The 20,859-nt window shown below is 43.1% G+C and overlaps 1 protein-coding gene across 1 annotated transcript in view; it reads left to right on the forward strand.

Annotated features, from left to right (window-relative positions):
• Positions 1 to 20,859, forward strand: part of LOC107298499 (histone acetyltransferase KAT7-like) — a 51,608-nt gene that overhangs the window by 16,182 nt on the left and 14,567 nt on the right. The window contains exons 6-11 of the mRNA XM_015827876.1: positions 663 to 749; positions 1,470 to 1,568; positions 3,122 to 3,232; positions 12,412 to 12,603; positions 16,042 to 16,131; positions 18,571 to 18,711. Coding sequence (XP_015683362.1) covers positions 663 to 749; positions 1,470 to 1,568; positions 3,122 to 3,232; positions 12,412 to 12,603; positions 16,042 to 16,131; positions 18,571 to 18,711 — 720 coding nt within the window. The remainder of the gene's footprint in view (positions 1 to 662; positions 750 to 1,469; positions 1,569 to 3,121; positions 3,233 to 12,411; positions 12,604 to 16,041; positions 16,132 to 18,570; positions 18,712 to 20,859) is intronic.

Genomic DNA, 20,859 nt, shown 5'->3' on the forward strand with positions numbered 1-20,859 from the left:
CGACTTCCTTTCTAGCAATACTCGATGGTGTTGTGTTAGAGCGCCACCTAGTGACGTAAGGCTTCCCTGCCAGTATATGCTCTCCTCCCCTGCACTCAGGCTTCAGCTCCAGGCAGCATTCGCTCCATAAGACGCACAGACATTTTCCCCCACCTTTTGGGGGGGGAAAAGTGCGTCTTATAGAGCGAAAAATACGGTATTCACAAGAAAGATATATTTTGGTTTGGAGAAGATGGATAGATTTTATTGAGAGTAAATATGGAACTAAAAAGTTTCATTTGGTTTTTGAGTAAATTTTAGAGTGTTAATGTAGCTTATTTTTATTTACAAATAGTAATAAGATGTTATAATTATTGTGTTTAATATGTTTGTTTAGAAGAGAGCTAAAGGATGTTATAGAATTGTTAATTTAATAGTGATCTAATGTTAGACAGAGTATATCTACTGTATTGTTAACCCTGTGATTGGCTCTGGGAAGTCGGGGGGGAGGGAGGGGGGTGGGGAAGGGTGGGTTTTGGGGAGGAGGGGAGATGTATTGTAAAACCTTTAAAAATTTTCAATAAAAAAAAAAAAGACCCACATTGCTGCAGCTTCTTCATATTGTTCCTTTAAACTGCATGATGTGGGAAGGGGATTTATATAATATTTCTCTGGGTTTCAAGGTGAGAGCTCAAAGCCGAGACAAACAAGTGGAGGAGCGGATGCTTTCTCACCGACAGGATGACAATAGGCAGGCTACCAGACACCAGGTAGTATCTTTTAATTTTATATGTATTGTTCAAGTATGTGCTGACTTTAGAACCCCAGCTGGCAAATGTCTTTCATAGTGGTCGTTGTACATCAAACCCTTTTTCAAACATTAAAGTAATTTTGTGGTGGATAAGATTCTGTCTGAATATATTGTATGGCCTCTTATTTGAAATGTATGCATTTTTATTCAATTATTTGTTAAATATATTTTGTTCTTTTGTAACTCTTGCACACATCTTTTTTGTTTTTTTGTTCAGAAAGAGGGAAGGGAGATGATTCCATGTATGTTTATTACTTAAGGGTTGCCGCATGGCACTGTGACAGCCATGCACATATGAATAATCTTTCCAGCTCTTAATTTCATGCTGTAGTGCAGCATTATAAAAAGCTGCTCTTCTGATAAACTGGGGGAAAATGCATAAAACAGGTGCAGTATTGGAGAACCCATGGAACATTGGTGAAACAAGATACTGAACTTCACACAATATGGTTCAATAGTTAATGGTCCTGTTGTACTATGTTGTGCGAAGTTCAATGTTCCAGCAATGCTGCAACTTGCAGGACATGGTTATGCATCTGACTTTCACAGATACCTCCAAAAATGTAACAGAGCCATGTAGCTGGTGTCAGGCAGTTTTCAAATAGTCCCTAGGTTTGTCTGTGTGTGTCCATGTGTGTCCCTCTCCTAAGCAAACATTTTGTTTCTTATTCCCTGCAAGGCACCAACTGAAAGACAATTGAGATACAAAGAGAAAGTTGCAGAGGTGAGAAAGAAGAGGAATGCAGGCTTAACTAAGGAGCAGAAGGAAAAATACATGGTACAGAAACCTCATTTCTTTTCCTTAGAGAGTTGAGCATGGGAGAATGAGCCAAACATTAATACATCTTTCTCAGTCTAGTCCCTCCAGATGTGCCATCATTGTCCTTAAGCACAATCTGGTAGGTTAGAGAAATTGGAGCTAAAGCTTAATGCACCTGGATCAATACTTTTATGCCATGGATTCACAAAGAACAGTTCTGTATGCAACAAGCTTCAAGATGGAGAACGGTGGCTGAAATGGATAATAGAGATCTGGGGCTAAAATTAGAATTTAAATGTTGAGCTGAAGTGTTAACTCTATTGTTTAGAATCCATATGTGAATTCCAGCCTTGTTATTATAGCCCTTCTTTCCCATAGGATACTATCCCTCTGACCTGTATCACATCTGAGCTCACAGAAGTGAAGATGGTTTTAGAAGCTCTCTAGTCCTGCCCTCCATTTGAGGCATGAGAAATAGAGCATTTATTAAATGGACTGTTGAGTCTTTAAGCCTGATGCTTAAAGGTCTTCAGCCAAAGAGAAAAAAGTTTTTTCTAAGTTCATAGTTCTATCCTTAAACTGCTCATACCATTTAGAAGCTTTTACCATGTTTCCAAGCAAATGCTAGTTTCCATTAACTTAAGCCTGTTAAGATATTCTGAGGCATCAGAAAACTGTTTTCTATGATGAAAAGGAGCAAGTGGGACTGTAATAGTAGTCTTCTCTCAATGAACCATGTCAACATTCCCTGTACATTTTTTTCTCATTATCCAGTCACCTGAATCTTCTTTTAAATGCATTTTAATTAATTTACATTTTTCAGCATGAACATTTTTCGTAAAAGCCTTTCAGTTCTCTGAAAGTAACAGGGAATATAGTGTCACTACCGAAAGGAGTGGGGCTGAATTTTTAGGCCAGTTTTTTATGGCAAGAAAGTTTATAGAAAACAGGTTAATTTTTCAGTTTCTTTCACGTACTATTTACAGCTTATTTGAAAAATGGAAAGACTGTACTACTGAGAAATAGTGGTTTACCAAGGAAACTTCACAATAGTCTTAGGGGTTTGGGGGGCTGCATAAATCTGAATGGACATATGTAGTCTATGGTGGTTTTTTACCTTTTTTTAAAAAAAAGATGCAGTATTAATAACAGCTTATCTTCATTCCTTTCGTGCTTCTTTGCTTCCTCATTTTCAGCATACCTCTGTGTCCATAGATCCTGTCTGTAGTTTCTCTTCCCTCCCCTCCTTTACCCCAGCCAGCCCAACCTTTCTTTTTCTCAGAGCAATGTTGCTTGTCTTTCTTATGGCTGATTATCCATCCATGCCTACCCTCTAAAGCAGGGGTGTCAAACTGCCGGCCTGCGGGCCGGTTGCATCATATGGAGGCTGCTCCCACCCCAGCTCTAGCAATGCAAAAAAAAAGTCACAACACATCGCGACACATCACGTGATGCAGTGAGTTTGACACCTGTGCTCTAAATAGGATGGTGGCTACCAGGAGCCAATTCCCCAAGGCCAGGGGAAATTTATTCTTTGTGTTTATGAGATATTTCTTCTGTTGTTGCTTCAGGAACACAGAAAAACCTATGGCAACACTAGAGAGCCCCTTCTAGAGAATCTGACCAGTGAATATGACCTAGAGCTATTCCGACGAGCCCAAGCAAGAGCTTCTGAAGATCTAGTAAGTAGGACTGAGCTAATTTAATTTCATGTTGCAGCTGTGAAGTAATAAGCCACTTATACTTACTTCCCTGTAATGTATGCAAATTCCTGTAAATTGATAAAACCAAAGTAAGCTGATGGAAGAAAACAAAGCTAAAAGGTTGATTGTACACTTCATAGCAGAGCTTATAACTTTTTGAAGGTTAAAGTTTGGTCTTGTCCTATTATATTGAGGACACACATTCCAAAAGTAAACAGGAACAGGACCCTAGCGTATGTTTACATTTTATTACATTCAATGTAATTAAATATTATGCTCAGGGTATTTATCTCTTTGGCTGTTTAAAAAAATATAATCTAGTTATAACCTATAGGATTATGGCTAATTTTAAATTAGAAATGCAATAGAAAAACCATAAAGAACAGATGAGTCTATCAATAAATTACCTCATATACTGGTGATCTTTTCTGGCCTGATGGCTGTGATAAATGGTTGGCCTACCTAAATAACATTTTTGCCAGTCAGACTTGTTTTTTTTAGATTAATACACAGGCATATTAACTGAAAACATATACTGAGTATGCTTCAACATAGGTATAATGTCTTGAAGCATACTCAGTAGGAGACAAAGCAATAAATGGGGTAAAATAAGAGGTTGGGACAGTTACCTTCCAGCCATTCATCTCTGTATTTGATTATGTTTTACTCTTCAGTGAAGGCATTTTATGGTTTGTTCTATATCCAGCTTATGGATCAAATTCACTGACCTGAAAAAAAATAGTACAAAAATGCTTATGTTGTGATGCTTATTCAGCTCGAAATTGCTCTCCTTGATGATCAAAGATTGTAAAGTGTTTTTAAAAACTCCCCTCTAGCTGCCTAAAATATAGCTTGATTCATCTTTCTTGCATAGATGAAAAAACAGCTTGTTTAGGCCTTGGGCAGGGCTTTTGGCTCTCCAGATTTCCTGTCTCTAATGGCTAATTGCAGTCAGATCTCTATAGTTCAGTGGTTCTCAACCTGTGGGTCGGGACCCCATTTGGGGTCGATCGACCATTTCATGGGGGTCGCCAAGCAAGGCTGTCCGCCATTTTTTTGTCCGCCATTTTTTTCCCCTTTTCCGGCAGGTGCCTTACCTCCCTTGGGCTGGGCCAGCTGGTGGTCGGCCTGCTCCGTCTCTGCCGCTTGCCAGCTACGCCTCGGCCGGCGCAGGGGGCGGAACCACGCATGCACGGTGCTCCCAGGCAGGGAAAGTCCTCGACTTACGACCGGTTGGGTAGTCCTCGACTTACGACCGGTTTAGTCCTCGACTTACGACCGGTTTAGTCCTCGACTTACAACCGGTTTAGTCCTCGACTTACGACCGGTTGGGGTCGCGGCATTAAAAAGGTTGAGAACCACTGCTATAGTTGTTCAGGTTAACTACTATTATACCAGTAAGCCATAATTGTGCCGTATCAATTGTGCAGTATCTCCTGTTTTGTTTATCAGTTTTACAATACCTGCATATGATGAACCTGTGACTACTGAGTGGCAGGATCTGGTAAGCTACTGAAGCTAATGCACTTTATATAGTCATCTGAAGTGCAAAGGTCAATCAAAATAGAACTGGAAGGGACCTTGGAGGTCTTCTAGTACACCCCCCCTGCTCAAGCAGGAGACCCTATGCCATTTCAGACAGGTGGCTGTCCAGTCTTCTTAAAAACCTCCAGTGATGAAGCACCTACAACTTCTGAAGGCAAGCTGTTCCACTGGTTAATTGTTCTCACCCATTGATCAAGTGTCTGGGAAGCGGAGGGCGCCTGGGGGTATTTGGGTATCGGGTTGAACTCTTTTCCTGTGGCCACTTTAAAAGGCGTGAAGCCAGTGCTGCTATGAACAGAGTTATTGTAAGCCACCTCTGCGAAAGGGAGGAGGTCAGTCCAGTTAGTTTGTTGGTAGCTGACATAGCATCTGAGATATTGCTCCACCATTGAGTTCACGGATTCAGCCCCCCCATTAGTAGATGGATGAAAAGCAGATGATAGACCTTGAGATGAACCAATTAATTTAAGAAAGCTCCTCCAAAACCTAGCTGTGAACTGCACCCCCCCTGTCCGAGATTATTCATTTAGGTGCACCATGCAGCCGGTAGATGTGTTTCAAAAACATTTTGGTCAGTCGTTGGGCAGACGGGAGCCCTTTGCAGGCGATGAAATGAGCCTGCTTTGTGAACAGATCTATCACAGTCCAAATGACTGTATTCCCTCTACTTTCAGGTAGATCTACTATAAAATCCATAGCAATTTCTTCCCATGGTTGGGAAGGGTCAGCCACTGGTTGCAACAACCCAGGGGGTTTCCCTGGAATTCTTTTCATGGTGGCACATACAGCTCAACTCCTGACATAGCTTTCCACATCCCGTTTCAATCCCAGCCACCAGAATTACCGGCGGATGAGGTGTAGTGTTTTTAAATATCCAAAGTGTCCAGCCTGTTTTACGTCATGGCCATGTCAGAGAGCGTTAAGGCGGAGGGTCCAAGTATAACTTTCCCCCCTTGTAAACCAAACCATCCCTGCACGTTAGGGAGGTTTGAGTGTCCTTGAACCATTGGTCAGTGAGGAGCTCTTGTTTTATTTTCTTTGCCCCAGGGTCATCAGGGTTAGGGGCTCTTGAAGTTGGGACTCTGTGCGGCGTATGTTGAGAGGCTGTTTGTGGATTGGAGATAATTGCCTCATTAACCTCTTCATGCTGGCTTTTGTACTGGGGCAGTCTGGATAGAGCATCAGCTAAGACGTTTTTTCCTCCCGGTATGTACTTTAGAGTGAAGTTAAAACGGTTAAAATACTGTGCCCATCGCACTCGTTTCGGGGAAAATTTGCGGGGAGTTTTCAGTGCTTCTAGATTTTTGTGATCAGTCCATACCTCGAAAGGCACCTTACTCCCCTCTAGATAGTGTCTCCAGTTTAATAAGAGCCCAGCGGATTGCGAAAGCCTCCTTTTCCCACACAGCCCATCTCCTCTCACACTCAGTGAATTTTTTTGAGGTGTAGGCACAAGGTTTTAAGGTCCCACTCTGGTTCTTTTGTAGTATTACAGCTCCAATGGCCACGTCGCTGGCATCGGCTTGAATTACAAAGGGCTGCCCTGGGCAGGGATGCTTTAGGACCGGTTCAACAGGAAATAGTCTTTTTAGGTTCTCAAAAGCAGTCTGACAGTTCATAGTCCATGCTAGTGGATGGCCCGGTCGCGGCTTCCCCCCCCTTTGCCTGTTTTTAGTAATTCCGTGAGGGGTAGGGCAATTTCGGCAAAGGAGGGGATGAATTGACGGTAGAAGTTGGCGAATTCTAGGAAGCTCTGGAGCTGTTTGCGAGTCTTTGGAGGCTGCCATTTAATTACAGCTTTCACTTTGGTCAGGTCCATTTCAATGCCCTCACTGGAAATTCTGTAGCCAAGATAATCCAATCGGGTCTGGTGAAACTCACATTTTGATAGTTTGACATAAAGTTTGGCATTCAACAGTTTCCTTAGCACTTCTCTTACTAGTTTTACGTGGTCAGTCATATTCGTGCTGTATATCAGGATGTCATCAAGACACACCAGAACCCCTTTGTATAAATGGTCATGTAGAACCTGATTAATCAGCTGCATGAAGACAGCTGGGGCCCCTGTAGTCCAAATGGCATGACTTCAAATTGATAGCTCCCCATGGGACAGTTAAAAGCAGTCTTCCACTCATCTCCCTCCTTTATTCTCACCCGGTAATATGCCTCTCTCAGGTCTAACTTAGTGGAGACACTCCCCTTGGCCAGGTGGGTTAGTAAGTCCTTCCGGAGGGGGAGGGGGTATTTATTTTCCACACTCACCACATTCAGACCCTTATAATCCACGCAGAGACAAAGCAACCTGTCTTTTTTTCCTTTAAACAACACAGGGGCTCCCACAGCAGACTTGGCCCGTTCAATGAATCCCCTCTCTAGGTTTTTGTCCACATATCGCTGCATTTCCTCCATTTCAAGGGGGGACATAGCATACATCCTCAGTCGTGGGAGTTTGGCTCCCGGTAATAGTTCGATGGAGCAATCATTGGGTCTGTGGGGAGGCAGGGCATCGCATTCTTTCTCACTAAATGCCTCCGCTAGGTCCCGGTATTCGCTGGGGATGATTGGTTCGCCTGGTTGCGATAAGGCAGCCATGTGCACTAGCTCATTGGGTGGGCTAAAATCTCCTGTAACGTCCGTTGAATTAGTGGGGGGCTTGGGTCCTATAGTTAGCCTTACAGTCCTCATTCCCTTCTCCCACCAGATAAACGGCTTCCATTTGTCCAACCAGGCTAGCCCTAGGATCACAGCCTCAGTCATTTTTGGAGCCACCATGAAACAAATGAACTCCCAGTGCTCACCTACGTCTAAGCATAGGGGTTCGGTCAATTGTGTGATTAAAGTTCCTCCCATTAGGGAGCTATCGGCTTGCTCAAACCTCACGGGTTTGGAGAGCAGCTTTGCTCATATTCCCATTTTCAGGGCAAGTGACAAGCTAATAATGCACTGGGAGCATCCGGAGTTGACTAGTACTTTTAAATCTACCTGTGCCCCCGTCTTAGCGATTATGAGTTTGGCAGGTAGTGAAAAAGGTGGGATGTGTCGACTCACCATCGCGTCGTTCTCTCCTTCGTCGTCGCTGTCGTAGGAAGGTAGAACGATGGCAGGTCCGGCTTGGGTCACAGCACTCTCCTGCGTGGGGGACATGACTTGAGCAACAGGTTTCTGTACGATCCAGTTGGATTTCTCTTTCGTTGGCTGCTGGGTTGGTTTCTTCCTCGCTGGTGGTCCTGGTCTATTCTGCTGCTGGGGGTAAGTGACTGGGCAATTCGCTGCTCGGTGTCCCTGCTGTCCACATCTGAAGCACTTGATTGACGGCCCAGCAGGTGGTTTGGGATTCTCTGCAGCCGTAGCGGTTGGAGGCTTTTGGAGGGGGTGGCTGTCGCTTGGGTTGATTTGGCCTCGACTCAGCTTCCTGGGGGGGTGGCTTCTGATAGCAGGCAAGCTGAACATCTAGTCTTACTGCTGCCTGGTACCACTCTTGCAGCTGATCTGGGACTGCTCGATAAATACAAGCCTGGGAGAGGTGGTCGTCTAGTCCCTCCCTGAAGTGATGGACCAGGGATTGCTCGGGCCACCTCTCTATTCAGTCGGCTATCTTGCGAAACTCTCGTACATATTCCAGTGCAGGCCTGCCAGCTTGTTTTATTTTGTGGATTTGCTCCTCCGCTTTGAGGGCAATAGATGGGTCCTTGAACCTTGCTCTCAGTCCTAGGAGGAAGAGATGGGGGTCTTCTAACTCGGGTGCTTGCTCGTTATATAAATTGTTCAGCCACTCGGATGCTTCTCCTTCTCAGCTGGACGCAATCATGTCGACCCTAGCAGCTGGGTTCGGATAGAAATAGGCACAGCGGTTCAAGTGAGAACGCACCTGATGGAGGAAAAAGATCTGCTTCTCCGGGTCCGCATCAAAGGTGGCTGTAAGAGGTGGCGCCATCAGTGGTTGCTGGCCTCCTCACTGTGGGTGTTGCATCCCCAACTGTTGCTGCCCCCCCATGGTTGCTGCTGCATTCCCAGTTGCTGCAAGCCTCCCAACGGTTGTTGCGCACCCGGGGGCTGTTGCCATTCCCCCTGCTGTTGTTGCATTGCCGGAGGCTGTGGCACTCCCAATTGCTGTACGACCCCCACCGATCTCAGCGGCTGCTGTAATGGCACCCCCAGCTGCTGCGGGCCTCCCAGCGGTTGCTGCATGGGTGGGGGCTGCTGCCATCCCCACTGCTGTTGGCCTGCGGGGGTTTGTGGCGTCCCCAGTTGCTGCAGGTCACCCTGCGGCCTCGGAGGCGGTGGTTGCTGGATCTCCATCGGTTGTGGGGCCCCCAGCGGTTGTTGCATGTTCGGGGATGGCTGCCAATCCGATTGCTGCTGCAGCGCTCCCAGCAGTTGCTGACCCCTTGGCAGATGCATCATCCACGGTTGTTGCAAGGTCCCCATCTGCTGCTGCACTTTCGGGGGCTGTGGCCATCCCCAATTCGGCTGCTGCACTGCCAGCGACTGCTGGCTTCCCAGCTGGGGAGGCTGTAACATTTTCAATTGTTGTGTGGGCCCCGGGCTCGGTGGCTTCGAGGACTGGGAGGGTGCCCGAACTGTGCAATGGGGGCTGGGGGTCTCCCTTGTTAGGAGTTGGTGGCTGCCTCTTCGATTGTCATGATCACTCACATATGGGGAGCGGGAAGGTTGTTCTCCACTCTTCATTTCTAACTACTCAAATCTTTCCACCAACTTCTCCACTGACTGTCTACGTGCTACGGACAGGTACTTCCACTCACCCGAGTCCTCAGCGGTAGACGGTTTTGTGGTTCTCCACCGGTCTGGGGAATGTGAGGTGCGGGAATCCCTTCGTAGCAGCTCAACCCTGTCTGCCTTTGAAACACTTGAGGGTGGCAAGGCGAGGTGTCTGGAGTCTTTGCTGGGTAGGGTCCATTCCGACAACCAGATCAGCTGTCCTTGCGGCTTGGGCTTTGCCCCCAGCTGGGAGGCCGGAAAAGGTCCTTCTCCACCGGCGCACTGGCTGTCGCTCCCCCTTGTGGGGTAGCAGCCGCTGCCGGGGTGCTGGTTTCAGGCGTTCTCTCTTTCTTCATGCTGAGATCTTCCCCGAATCTTTGTCAGCTTTTCCCTCTTTTCTAGGGACAGCGACTGGGGCTCTGGACCCCAAGATAGGAAAAAGTTGGAGTTTTTGGCTTAATGTCATGGTTCCGACAGATGAAACTCTTCAAAAGAACTTTGAGGCATTGTTTACCTTAAAGAATCTTTTATTCAAGAAGCATAACATCGGCACTGCATAATCGAAGCCAAAAACTGAATTCCCCTCCCCTGAGCACATAGTATCAAAGCACAATTCCCTCCTCCAATTAACCGTCATAAATCACATTCCCCAATAAGCTTGAAGTGTGGGCTTCCTCTCCAGTACTCCAGCCCGCCAATTCCTTATCAGCTGCAGGCTTGGGATCCTGAACCAAGAAACCCACCCGTGGCTGGTGTTGCACGGCTATTGGGCGTGCCCCCTATGGCGATGGGGTTGCTGGTTCAAGTGCCTGAACTGGTAGTGACAATGTCACCATGGACCAACACAATATAATAGTAGTAATGATGTCTATATAAAACAAACAAGACAAAAAAATAATAGAATACATGTGACATTGCCATAGCAATATCCTCAACTTTGTCCCTATTTTTAGGGCTTTATACGTCAGCGATGAAAAACCAACCCTACTTTTTTAGGGGGGTTGAAACATGCTCTTTCTAATGAGAATGATTTAACAGAGTTTCCAGAAGGTCTTTTTTTGTAAAAGCAGACTGAAAATACCCTATTTTGGTGTTTTTACAAAAAATGTCAACTTTACACTCAATTTGTAAACTATTGGAAAGCAGTAGGAGAATGACATTTTATATTTGAAAACCTTGTGTTGCTAAGTTATTACACGCAAAGTTTCACATTTATCATACCTTTCCTTCCAGAGATATAAAAAGCCAAACTTTAAACTTTTTTTTGAGTCGCAATATTTTCGGCCAACTTTGCTCCGAATTATCTAGATGGAGATTGCTCATGAGAATGTGTTTATTATTTTGTTTAATAGAGCACAAAAAGTTGTACAAGATGGCCAAGTTTTGTTTCTCAACAAAATATTGCCGGAAATATTATGTCTCAAAGTTGCTGGAATCTCAGAGTCATACTGTAGAAGGCTCTTTTCAACTCCATAGCCATTCTTTGAAGTTGTTTTTTACACTTAATAGGTAATCTTGACAGTTCCGTCCATCTGCTGTTATCTTATTTGTAATTTTCACCTTGGGTCAAAATCCCCCTTTTTGATATTCCACTTAAAGTGTAAGTTCCTGTCTCCGGAGGAATTTTAGGCAGTAAACATTGAACAAACCTTCTCACACATTTGGCAGTGCATTGCTACATTTGCGTTACAGTGTTACATTTGTGTTAAATAGACAGTCTCACAATTATATTTCTACAATTTATAAAAGAATAACTTTTATTTCCTTCACTAATGATTATTTGCCTGCCATAGTTATTTTTATTTTTATTCTATTTTGTTTGTATTGTGTATAAGTTTTATAAACTTTTATCTTTTTAATATTGTAAGCCGCCCAGAGTTACCCTGTGGTAAGATGGGCGGTCAATAAATTAAATAAATTGTTCATTGAATATGACAGGCGTCTGGGCTTATGCATTGTGCTGAGCTGCAAACTCATAAACTATATTTAAATTAATGCAGCTTATAATTCTGTGTTTGTCTGATAGGATTGCATGTTAGTTGTTACCTGAATCCCATTGATTTCAGTAGGATCAAAATTTACTGGAGCAAGTGACTGAAGTCATACTTTACCACCTGGAGAATCCTGATGAGTTCACTTTTCTCTTGATTATAAAACGGGAAGTCTATCAATCAATTTTTATTACAGTCACAGACCACCATTACAAATACTGTAAAAGCATTAATAATAATGAAATAAAAATAAAAAGCAGACAAAGTATTATATTACAATTAGTGGTGGATTATCAGTGGGCAGTTAGAGTCTGCCTAATTTTGTATACAGTATAACAAAATTTGGCTATGTTCAAACGAACTACTTCATACTGATCTGATAACAGCAGTTTTACATAGAAGAGATCAGTGTTTCCCAGGTATTTTATCAGGTAAGGTGTTATAAAGTGGGTCCATGAGTCCTTATAGAAGACACAGTATAGTAGGACATGAGCTATAGTTTTGATCATTCCTTGTCCACAGGGGCACAATCTCATCTCATATGGTATTTTTTTTGTATCAGCCCTCCAAAACTGCTGTGGGAAGTGCATTGCAGTACATGAAAGTTAATGCCCTTCGCATTTTGGGGACAGTTACTGTAAATAATATAAGTATCTCAATGCTTTAAAAGGGGGGGTGGGGTTGACTGCTCAAAAAATGTTCTTGGGAAGAGATAAAACAGGAAGTTTGTATACCTAATGGCAATGTAAAATAAGCAGTTACCTAGGAAGTATCTTACTACAGCTTTTCTGAGGGATTAATATGAACTGTAGAGAATTTTCTAGCATTTTTATGAGATTTTACAGTGGCTTAAATAATTTTCTCTATTCTTTTCAATAAACAAGCCATTATTTCTGTGACTAGGAAAAGCTGCGACTTCAGGGTCAAATAACTGAAGGCAGTAACATGATCAAAACAATTGCTTTCGGCCACTATGAACTGGACACCTGGTACCATTCCCCGTACCCAGAAGAGTATGCCAGGCTTGGGTGCCTCTACATGTGTGAATTCTGCCTCAAATATATGAAGAGTCAGACAATACTTCGCAGACACATGGTAAGTTTTTAATTTAGGCGTGTGAAATGGAAAATTATTTCTTTATTCAAATTTGTTATAGCTGCCCAAACTCCAATGCACTCTGGATAGTATACAGAACCAAAAAATTCTAAAAACAGGTAAAACATAAAAGCACACAGACAGCCTAGACTAAAACAATCTAAAAATAACTGTGATGGATAAATAATAAAATAAAGCTGCAAACTTTTCCAAACTCCTCCCCTTTTTTTCTTTGCTTCTCCTTTCTTCCTCCTCCCCCCTCCCCCGCCTCTCCTGTTGCAAACTCTTTCCCCGTTTCCCTTTGCTGCCCCAGGCTAATGCGTAACTCAAACATGGCTATGTTTCCGCTGCCAAAATAGCCTTTTAATCCTAACACAAAGAAAACAGTGAAAATTCCTCACCTAAAATAAGTTCATCTAGGAAGCAGGAGGTAACAAACCACAGATATCCCATCCTCTTTACAATGGAATCCTTAGCAGCTTTGTTTTATAATAGAAAAATGCATTTTCCTTTGTTTCATCAGTTATATCACTTGCTTAAAATATGTCCACAAATCAAAGCAGGCACCCAATGATCATTGAATAAAGCTTGGCTATTTCTCCTCAGTGTTGTGCTCCTTTCTTTGGTGAAAATTCCATGACATAACACGAATCAAATAAAACAGGAACTCCAAAAATACAATAATACATTAATATATTTTGTATTGTATTCGGAAACTACAGCTGGTACAGAGTGTGGCGCCATGGGCAGTTCCTGGGGCCTCAAGAATGGTCCATGTAACACCACTGGTCCATGAGCTGCACTGGCTGCCAGTTTGCTTCCAAGTGCAATTCATGGTATTGGTAATCACCTTTAAAGCCCTTCATGGCATGGGTCCAGGCTACTTGAGGGACCCTCTCATCCCACTGGGATTGACCTGTCCTTCCTGTGGTGGCAGAGGAGGCATGCTGCAGGCCCCGTTGGCCCAATTATTCTGGCTAGCGGGGTCCAGGAGAAGGGCCTTCTCTGCCATTGCACCTGCCCTCTGGAACATCTTGTCCCCCGATGTGAGGTTGGCCCCAACCGTCCTATCTTTTCGTAAGGGCCTAAAGACCTGGCTCTGCCAGTTCAGAATGGGACAACTTGGCTGCAGCCAACTCGCCATGGCCATCTTGCCATGGTCAATTCGCTGCAGTCAACTTGCCATGGCCAACTTGCCTCGGGACAACTTGCCATGGCCAACTCACCACAACACAACTTGCCACAGGACAATTTAACAATTCAATTTTGTTCCTCCTTTGGCATCCTTTCTTTAATGATTCTATTCCACAATTTCTTCAATATTAGTGTAACTCTTGTCCCGCAGTGAGTTTTCCCACGATGAGTTGGCCATGGTGAGTTGACTGGCGAGTTGTCTGCGGTGAGTTGTCCTAGACCCCTGCCAGTTGGCTTGGGGCCCCAATGGGGAGCAGCACAGTGGAGGTGGTTGATTGAGTAAAACAGATCCCACCTCCCCCTATGCTGCCCCTGCCCTCCCCACCTGTAATTTGATTTTAATGGTTGGTTTTAACTTATTTGTGTGTCTGTGTCTGTGTCTGTATACACACACACACACATATATAGAAAGAGAGAGAAAGAGAGATTTTTATGATTGTAAGCTGCCCAGAGTTACCCTGTGGTAAGATGGGCAGCCAATAAACTATAAATAAAAAATGTATTAATGTATAATACAAATATGTATATTAATATGCATTAAACAAATTATTTTTAAAAGTCTTGAAACAAACATCAACAGCAAATCTTATCTCTCTGATGTGATCTCCTGGTGATCCTGATTTTTGGAGCCCAAATCTGGTAGCTTTCATCCTAGCTCTTCTTGTATTTAAACCCACTTTTTGCCCTGGTGATATACTCTGATTGAAAATAATACAAGGAGAGACAGGCTTGCTCTGTGTTTTTGATCTCTTACACAAGATACAACCTTTTCAATTTTTTCTACCAGGGTAGGAGGACATCCTGGGAGAAAATACGAAATTAATTCCATTAAAGAATTGCTTCATTTCAGCAAGGGGTTACTTTAATCACGTGTTATTATAGAATTCTTCTAAATCTATGTTGTCTATATCTAAACATAATTTTGCATATGGTCAGGAACATACTGTCTCCTTCCAATGCTTTTGAAATTTAGTCTTGTTTTTACATGTGACTGTAAAAAATGCAGTTTGTACCTGCCTGTGAATTCTCTGGGAAAAGATGGGAAATGCTGCCAATAAATTAATTCTGAAGAATGAGGCCATGACCCCATCTTGAATAACCATCTCCAGCAGCAGAGAATCCATTTTGGGTCTTCTACCTCTTTTTCCAGTGCTTAATTGTGGCTACCTTACTACTTTAGAGAAGAGTGGCTCTTGTAATGAGGTTTATGGCAACTGAATTAGTGCTACTGATTGGACTAGATCAGTATGGAATCACCTGTTAGAATCTATACCGAGCTGGTCACAAGGCTCTGTCCTTCCAAGCAGCTTCACATTCAACTTCTAATATGAGTGGCAATGACTCCTGTGGCTGGCAGTCATAGCTGGAGTAGAAATCATAAGGTTTGTGATGGTGGGTGGGGAGACCAAGTCACTTGTTAAGCTTTTCAAGCTTAGAAGACAGTACATGTTTACCATCGGCTTAAATTTAGCTGAACCCAGATCAGTAATTGATTGATTACTTGCCATCAAGCTGGTGTTGACGTTTAGTGACCACATAGTTTTTGTCCATGACAATCTGTACCTAACTTGGTCTTTCAAGATCAGTTATTAGAATCTAATTATTAAATATCTCTGTATTTTTTCAAATTCTGCCCATAGTGAGCCAGAACCTAAAGGCATAGTAATTCATGTATTCTTGTTGAGCATAGACAGTATTTTGTGTTTGCAAATGTATACATGCACACTGTTAGAATGATCCGCTCCTATTAAAATGAGTGTTGTTGTGGTAGAAAAACTTTAGGAGACCTATTTTGTCTGATTAAAAGGAAGGAATGAAACACTTTTCAAAAGACCCATGTAATGTAAATCAGAAGCAGTATGCAAAATGAACAGAAACAGAATTTGAAAAACAAATCTGGATTATTGTCTAGTCAAAGATTTAAATTTACAATTTGTTATTGGTATTAGAGGTATTTAGATACACCTTTTTTCTTTATTTTGTCATTATTACATATAATGTTAATATTGTTTATATAGTTGTAGCTATGCATGCTTTCTTTTAATTAATTTTATATGATGAAATACTTTAAAACAGCTTACCCAGTGCACATTGGTCAATAGCCGATACCAAATACCAGCTTCATTTTGTTTTCTGAATAGAAGAGGCCTTATTGCTTCTGAGTCCAAAGCAATTACATTTTTCTCTTTGGTGTTATATTTTAAAACAATTGTCACAGTAAAGCTTGTCTATCATTCTTCATAGGCAAAATGTGTCTGGAAGCATCCTCCAGGGGATGAAATCTACCGCAAAGGCCCAATCTCAGTATTTGAAGTAGATGGGAAAAAGAACAAGGTAACTCTATGTATATGGAGTAGTATTCTGGGAAGAAGAGAGCTTGTGCCTTTTGTGGGCCATTTGTAAGCCATACAGGTGGCTTTGCTAGAAATTTTTCATCACTGATGCTAATTAGCCAGAAACATGGAAGACATTTAAACTGGTTTAGCATCCTAAACCTGGTGTCTTCCCAGTATGTTGGCTGCTACTTCCATCTTTTCATTCAGCATTGGTTTTGCTGATTGGGTGAAGAAGTCCAACAAATCTAGAAGATCGCAAGTTGTGATGTGGCCCGGGACAGACTTCTTTGTGGTACTGCTGTCGCAACCCTTTTATAAAGAGTAGGTTAGTTCCAAAAAGTTTTGCTTTCAGAGTGTGGGTTCAAAGAAGTATAATTTAGGGAAAGAAGGAAGGAATGCTTTCAAGTTATATGGAGAAGAGGGAGATAAAGAAACATAACATAGCATTTCACATTTTGCCAATGTTCAGGATGTTTGTTTCAGTTTTTTTAGATACATGCTCAGACAGCCCTTTTCCCTGACTAGTTTTGAAACACTTCCCTCATAGACAATTTCAGTGGCTTTTTTCGTAGTTGTATGGGATCCAGGTCATCCCTCCCAACTACAGTCTTCTTATCAATAAATCTCCCTGTCCTCTGCTGTAAAAACCTTGTGGAAGTTTCTTAAAGGTGAGATTTATTGGTGGCGTAGTATGAGATGGCAGAGCTATGACATGAGAAAATAGGTCCTAACTTTGGACTGTAGGTGAAGGAATTATTCTTTTTGAGTGCTTCCCTACATAAATATTGCAAATGTTGCAATATTTGGGGCAAATACTGTATTGAACTGTCTCAGTAGGAAAATGATTGGTCAAAGAAGTGTCTGTCTGATGAAGATGTTTCATAACTGATAGGAGTTCTTAATTGAGAAGTAATCAGAAAAACTCTTTCCCTACCTGGGTGAGATGATAAAATCTGTTTACTCATCTTCACAATCTCTCACTCCACTCTGCTGTCCATAAAGGTCTGGAGCAAAATTAAATAGGTAAATAAGATGATGACAGTCCTAGATTGTACCAGTTCATCGCAGAATTCATGTCATGTTCTTGTTTACTGTTTCAAAGCTAAAAAGGTACTTCAGGGCATTTGGGGACACTCACATAACATCTATGCAAATCCTTAAATCACTTACATCTTTTTCCAGGGCCATGCAGCTGCTCTCTGCAGTTATAGGTAGTCCTTGAGATATGACTGGTCACTTAACAGCTGTTTGAAGTTACGACAGACCCCCCCCCACACACACACAAAGCTACATGTGACCCTGTTTCAAAGTTATGGTGGATGCAGTGCCCCCCATGGTCATTTGGCCATACAACCAACCACAGGGACGCTGCAGTGCCCTCCGTCTCTCTCCCCCCCATCTGGCCCCAGCAGGATCCCACAGCACTTGGGTCTGCTCCTCATGCCTCCTAGAAGCAGCCGCCATTTTCAGTATTCCAACAATTCCTTGCGGAAAATGGTGGTTTCTTTCAGAACTTTCTGCCCTAATCAGCTGGCTTTCAGGAGACTGCAAACTACTCCTGGCTCTTGCTAGGCTTTGGGGAAGCCAACCGCCTGCATGCAAAGTTGACAGCTTCAGGACAAGCTTCCCAAAACTACCCTTCCAGCTTTTTTTTGTTTTCTTTATTGAAAAAATGTGGGTTTCTGGGGGGGGGAGGGCATTAAGCAAGGGAAAGGTCATCCTGAAGCTGCCACCTTTGCGTGTAGGTGGCTGGCTTCCCCAAAGCCTAGCAAGAGCCAGGAGAGGTTTGCAGTCTCTTGACGGCCAGCTGATCAGGGCAGAGGACCAGCCTGCATGGAGGCTTGTTTGGAAGCCTCTCTGGGATTGGAATGTGCTGCTGGACCTTAATGTAGCTATGCTGTTCCCCACTGCTGGGCTGTTTTTGGCTTTGCAAAACTTTTTGTTGCTTGTCAGCCTCCTTTATGAACCCAGCTGAGTGGCGGGCCTCCCAGGACCTCCCCCAATCATGAGATACCCCAAGCTCGATTAATGACCTGCATGTTCATAGCATCAGGAAGAGCAGGGGGTGGGGTTCATTAAGTGAGGCTGTCTCACTTAATGGTTGTCACCTCTTGCGAACGTAATGGGCAGGCTACATTACAGTCGTAGGTTGAGGACTACCTGTACAGCACAATCCTGGGACAATAGAGATTTGTAACTGCTACTCACCAAGTATTAACCAAATGGGGGGAGGAGTGGGGATTCTGGCTCATTATTGCTTTGTCTGGAACAATCTTCATTGGAATACTAAGATAGCTCTACCTATTGGTTGTCCATAGATTTTGTGGTTCAGTTTGTAGGAACTCTATCTTGTGATAAGTACTGGGAGGGTAGATCATCTCCTGCTAATCATTCTTGTAAGTTATTAATATCTTGATGCTCTTTCTGATTTTTCCAGATATATTGCCAAAACCTGTGCCTTCTGGCAAAACTCTTCTTGGACCATAAGACTCTGTATTATGATGTTGAACCATTTCTTTTCTACGTCATGACAGAAGCTGATAACACAGGATGCCACCTAATAGGCTATTTTTCCAAGGTTAGTAATAACCATCTGGGATCTGTTCCATCAGCAGGGTTTTGTGCATCAAAACAGTGTGAGGATGGGTATACTGCCTTAGCTTAACATCTGGAAACAAGGCAGCTCAGAAGTAGAATACCTGCTAAAAGAAAAATTTGTTCAAGCTAGCATTGAAATTTCCAAAATATTGGCACAATTGGGGGAGAGGGGGGATATAGAATTTTTTGGATGTACAGTCACTTTTATTATAACATAACATTTATTACAGGTAGTCCTTGACTTATGACCACAATTGGGACCAGATTTTCTGTCACTAAGCAATACGGTCATTAAGCGAGTCATCCCATGACAGGACCCAATTTATGAGCATTTTACTACAGTTTTAAGTGAATCATGTGGTTAAGTGAATCTGTCATGCTGCCCCCACTTAACCTCCAAATAGAAATGATCCTTGGCTCCATTTGTTGAGAAAGGTATAGTTTTATTAGAGATCAAGTGGATTGCAGTAATGCATAGCCAGAACTGAGATTTGTGTGCCAAAATCCCAAACGTTATACTTTCCCCTTTCCCCCTCCATGATTGGTTTTCATTTCCCACCCCAAGGTATCCAATTAAAATCTTGCAAGCTGTTACGGTCCTAACGGTCAGTTCAGGAGTGGTCTGGTATGCCATCCCCTCCTTCTTCTATCTGAGTGACCTTGAAGCTATACCTGGGAAGATACTGGAAAAAATAATTAAAAAAAACAGATGTGTGAACATCTAGAAACAAAGTTGTAACTAGAAGCCAGCACAGGTTTGTTAAAAACAGATCATGCCAAATCAATCTTATTTCATTCTTTGACAGAGTGACTAAATTAGTAGACCAGTGAAATGCTGTGGACATAGTATACTTAGACTTCAGCAAGGCATTCAACAAAGTAGACCAAAACCTACTTCTTGGTAAAGTAGAAAAATGTGGGATAGACAGCATCACCACCAGATGGATTTGTAACTGGCTGACAAACCATACTCAACAAGTAGTCCTTAATGGTACTAGATACTACATCTACTGTACGTGGAGGGAAGTAAGCGATGGATTACCACAAGGTTCCGTCTTAGGCCCGGTACTCTTCAATATCTTCATAAATGACTTAGATGAGGGAATAGAAGGGGAACTCATCAAATTTGCAGATGACGCTAAGCTGGCAGGAATAGCCAACACCCCAGAAGACAAGCTCAGGATCCCAAAAGATCTTGAGAGACTTGAACAATGGGCCCTATCCAACAACATGAAATTTAATGTGGAGAAAAGCATGGTTTTACACCTGGGCAGGAAAAACCAAAGGTACAAGTACAGATGAGGCGAAACCTGGCTGAAAAACAGTAACTGTGAGAGGGACCTTGGAGTCCTAGTGGACGATCACTTAAACATGAGCCAGCAGTGTGTGGCAGCAGCCCAAAAAGTTAATACAATCCTTGGTTGTATAAACAGAGGCACAGAATCAAAATCAGTATTAGTACCGCTTTATAAAACCTTAGACCACACCTGGAATACTGCATCCAGTTTTGGTTACCACATTACAAAAAATATGTTGTGACTTTGGAAAAAGTGCAAAGAAGAGCAACTAAGATGATTAAGGGCCTGGAGACAGAAACATATGAAGAACAGTTGCAGGAATTGGGTATGGCCAGTCTAGAGAAAAGAAGGACTAGGGGTGGCATGATAGCAGTATTCCAGTATTTGAAGGGCTGCCAGAAAGAAGAGGGGGTCAATTTATTTTCCAAAGCACCAGAAGGCAAGACAAGAAACAATGGATGGAAACTAATCAAGGAGAGAAGCAACCTGGAATTAAGGAGAAACTTCCTAACAGTGAGGACAATTAAGCAGTGGAACAGCTTGCCTTCAGAAGTTGTAGGTGCTTCATCACTGGAGGTTTTTAAGAAAAGACTGGACAACCACCTGACGCCAGGTCAGTGGTGAACAAAGCCCCCCTCATTCAAGATCTTATTCAAGAGGGGGGCGCGGACCTGGCAGGTATCACCGAGACCTGGCTGGGCACGGAGGGGGGAGTGCCCCTCGTAGACATGTGCCCGCCGGGTTTCCAGGTATTCCATCAGCCAAGGACCCGGGGTAGGGGCGGTGGGGTAGCGGTCATTATACGGGAGAACCTATGCCCAAGGGAGACC

The sequence above is a fragment of the Protobothrops mucrosquamatus genome, unplaced genomic scaffold (assembly GCF_001527695.2).
Source record: "Protobothrops mucrosquamatus isolate PMUCROS unplaced genomic scaffold, P.Mucros_1.0 scaffold4025, whole genome shotgun sequence".
In the NCBI taxonomy this organism is placed as follows: Eukaryota; Metazoa; Chordata; class Lepidosauria; order Squamata; family Viperidae; genus Protobothrops; species Protobothrops mucrosquamatus.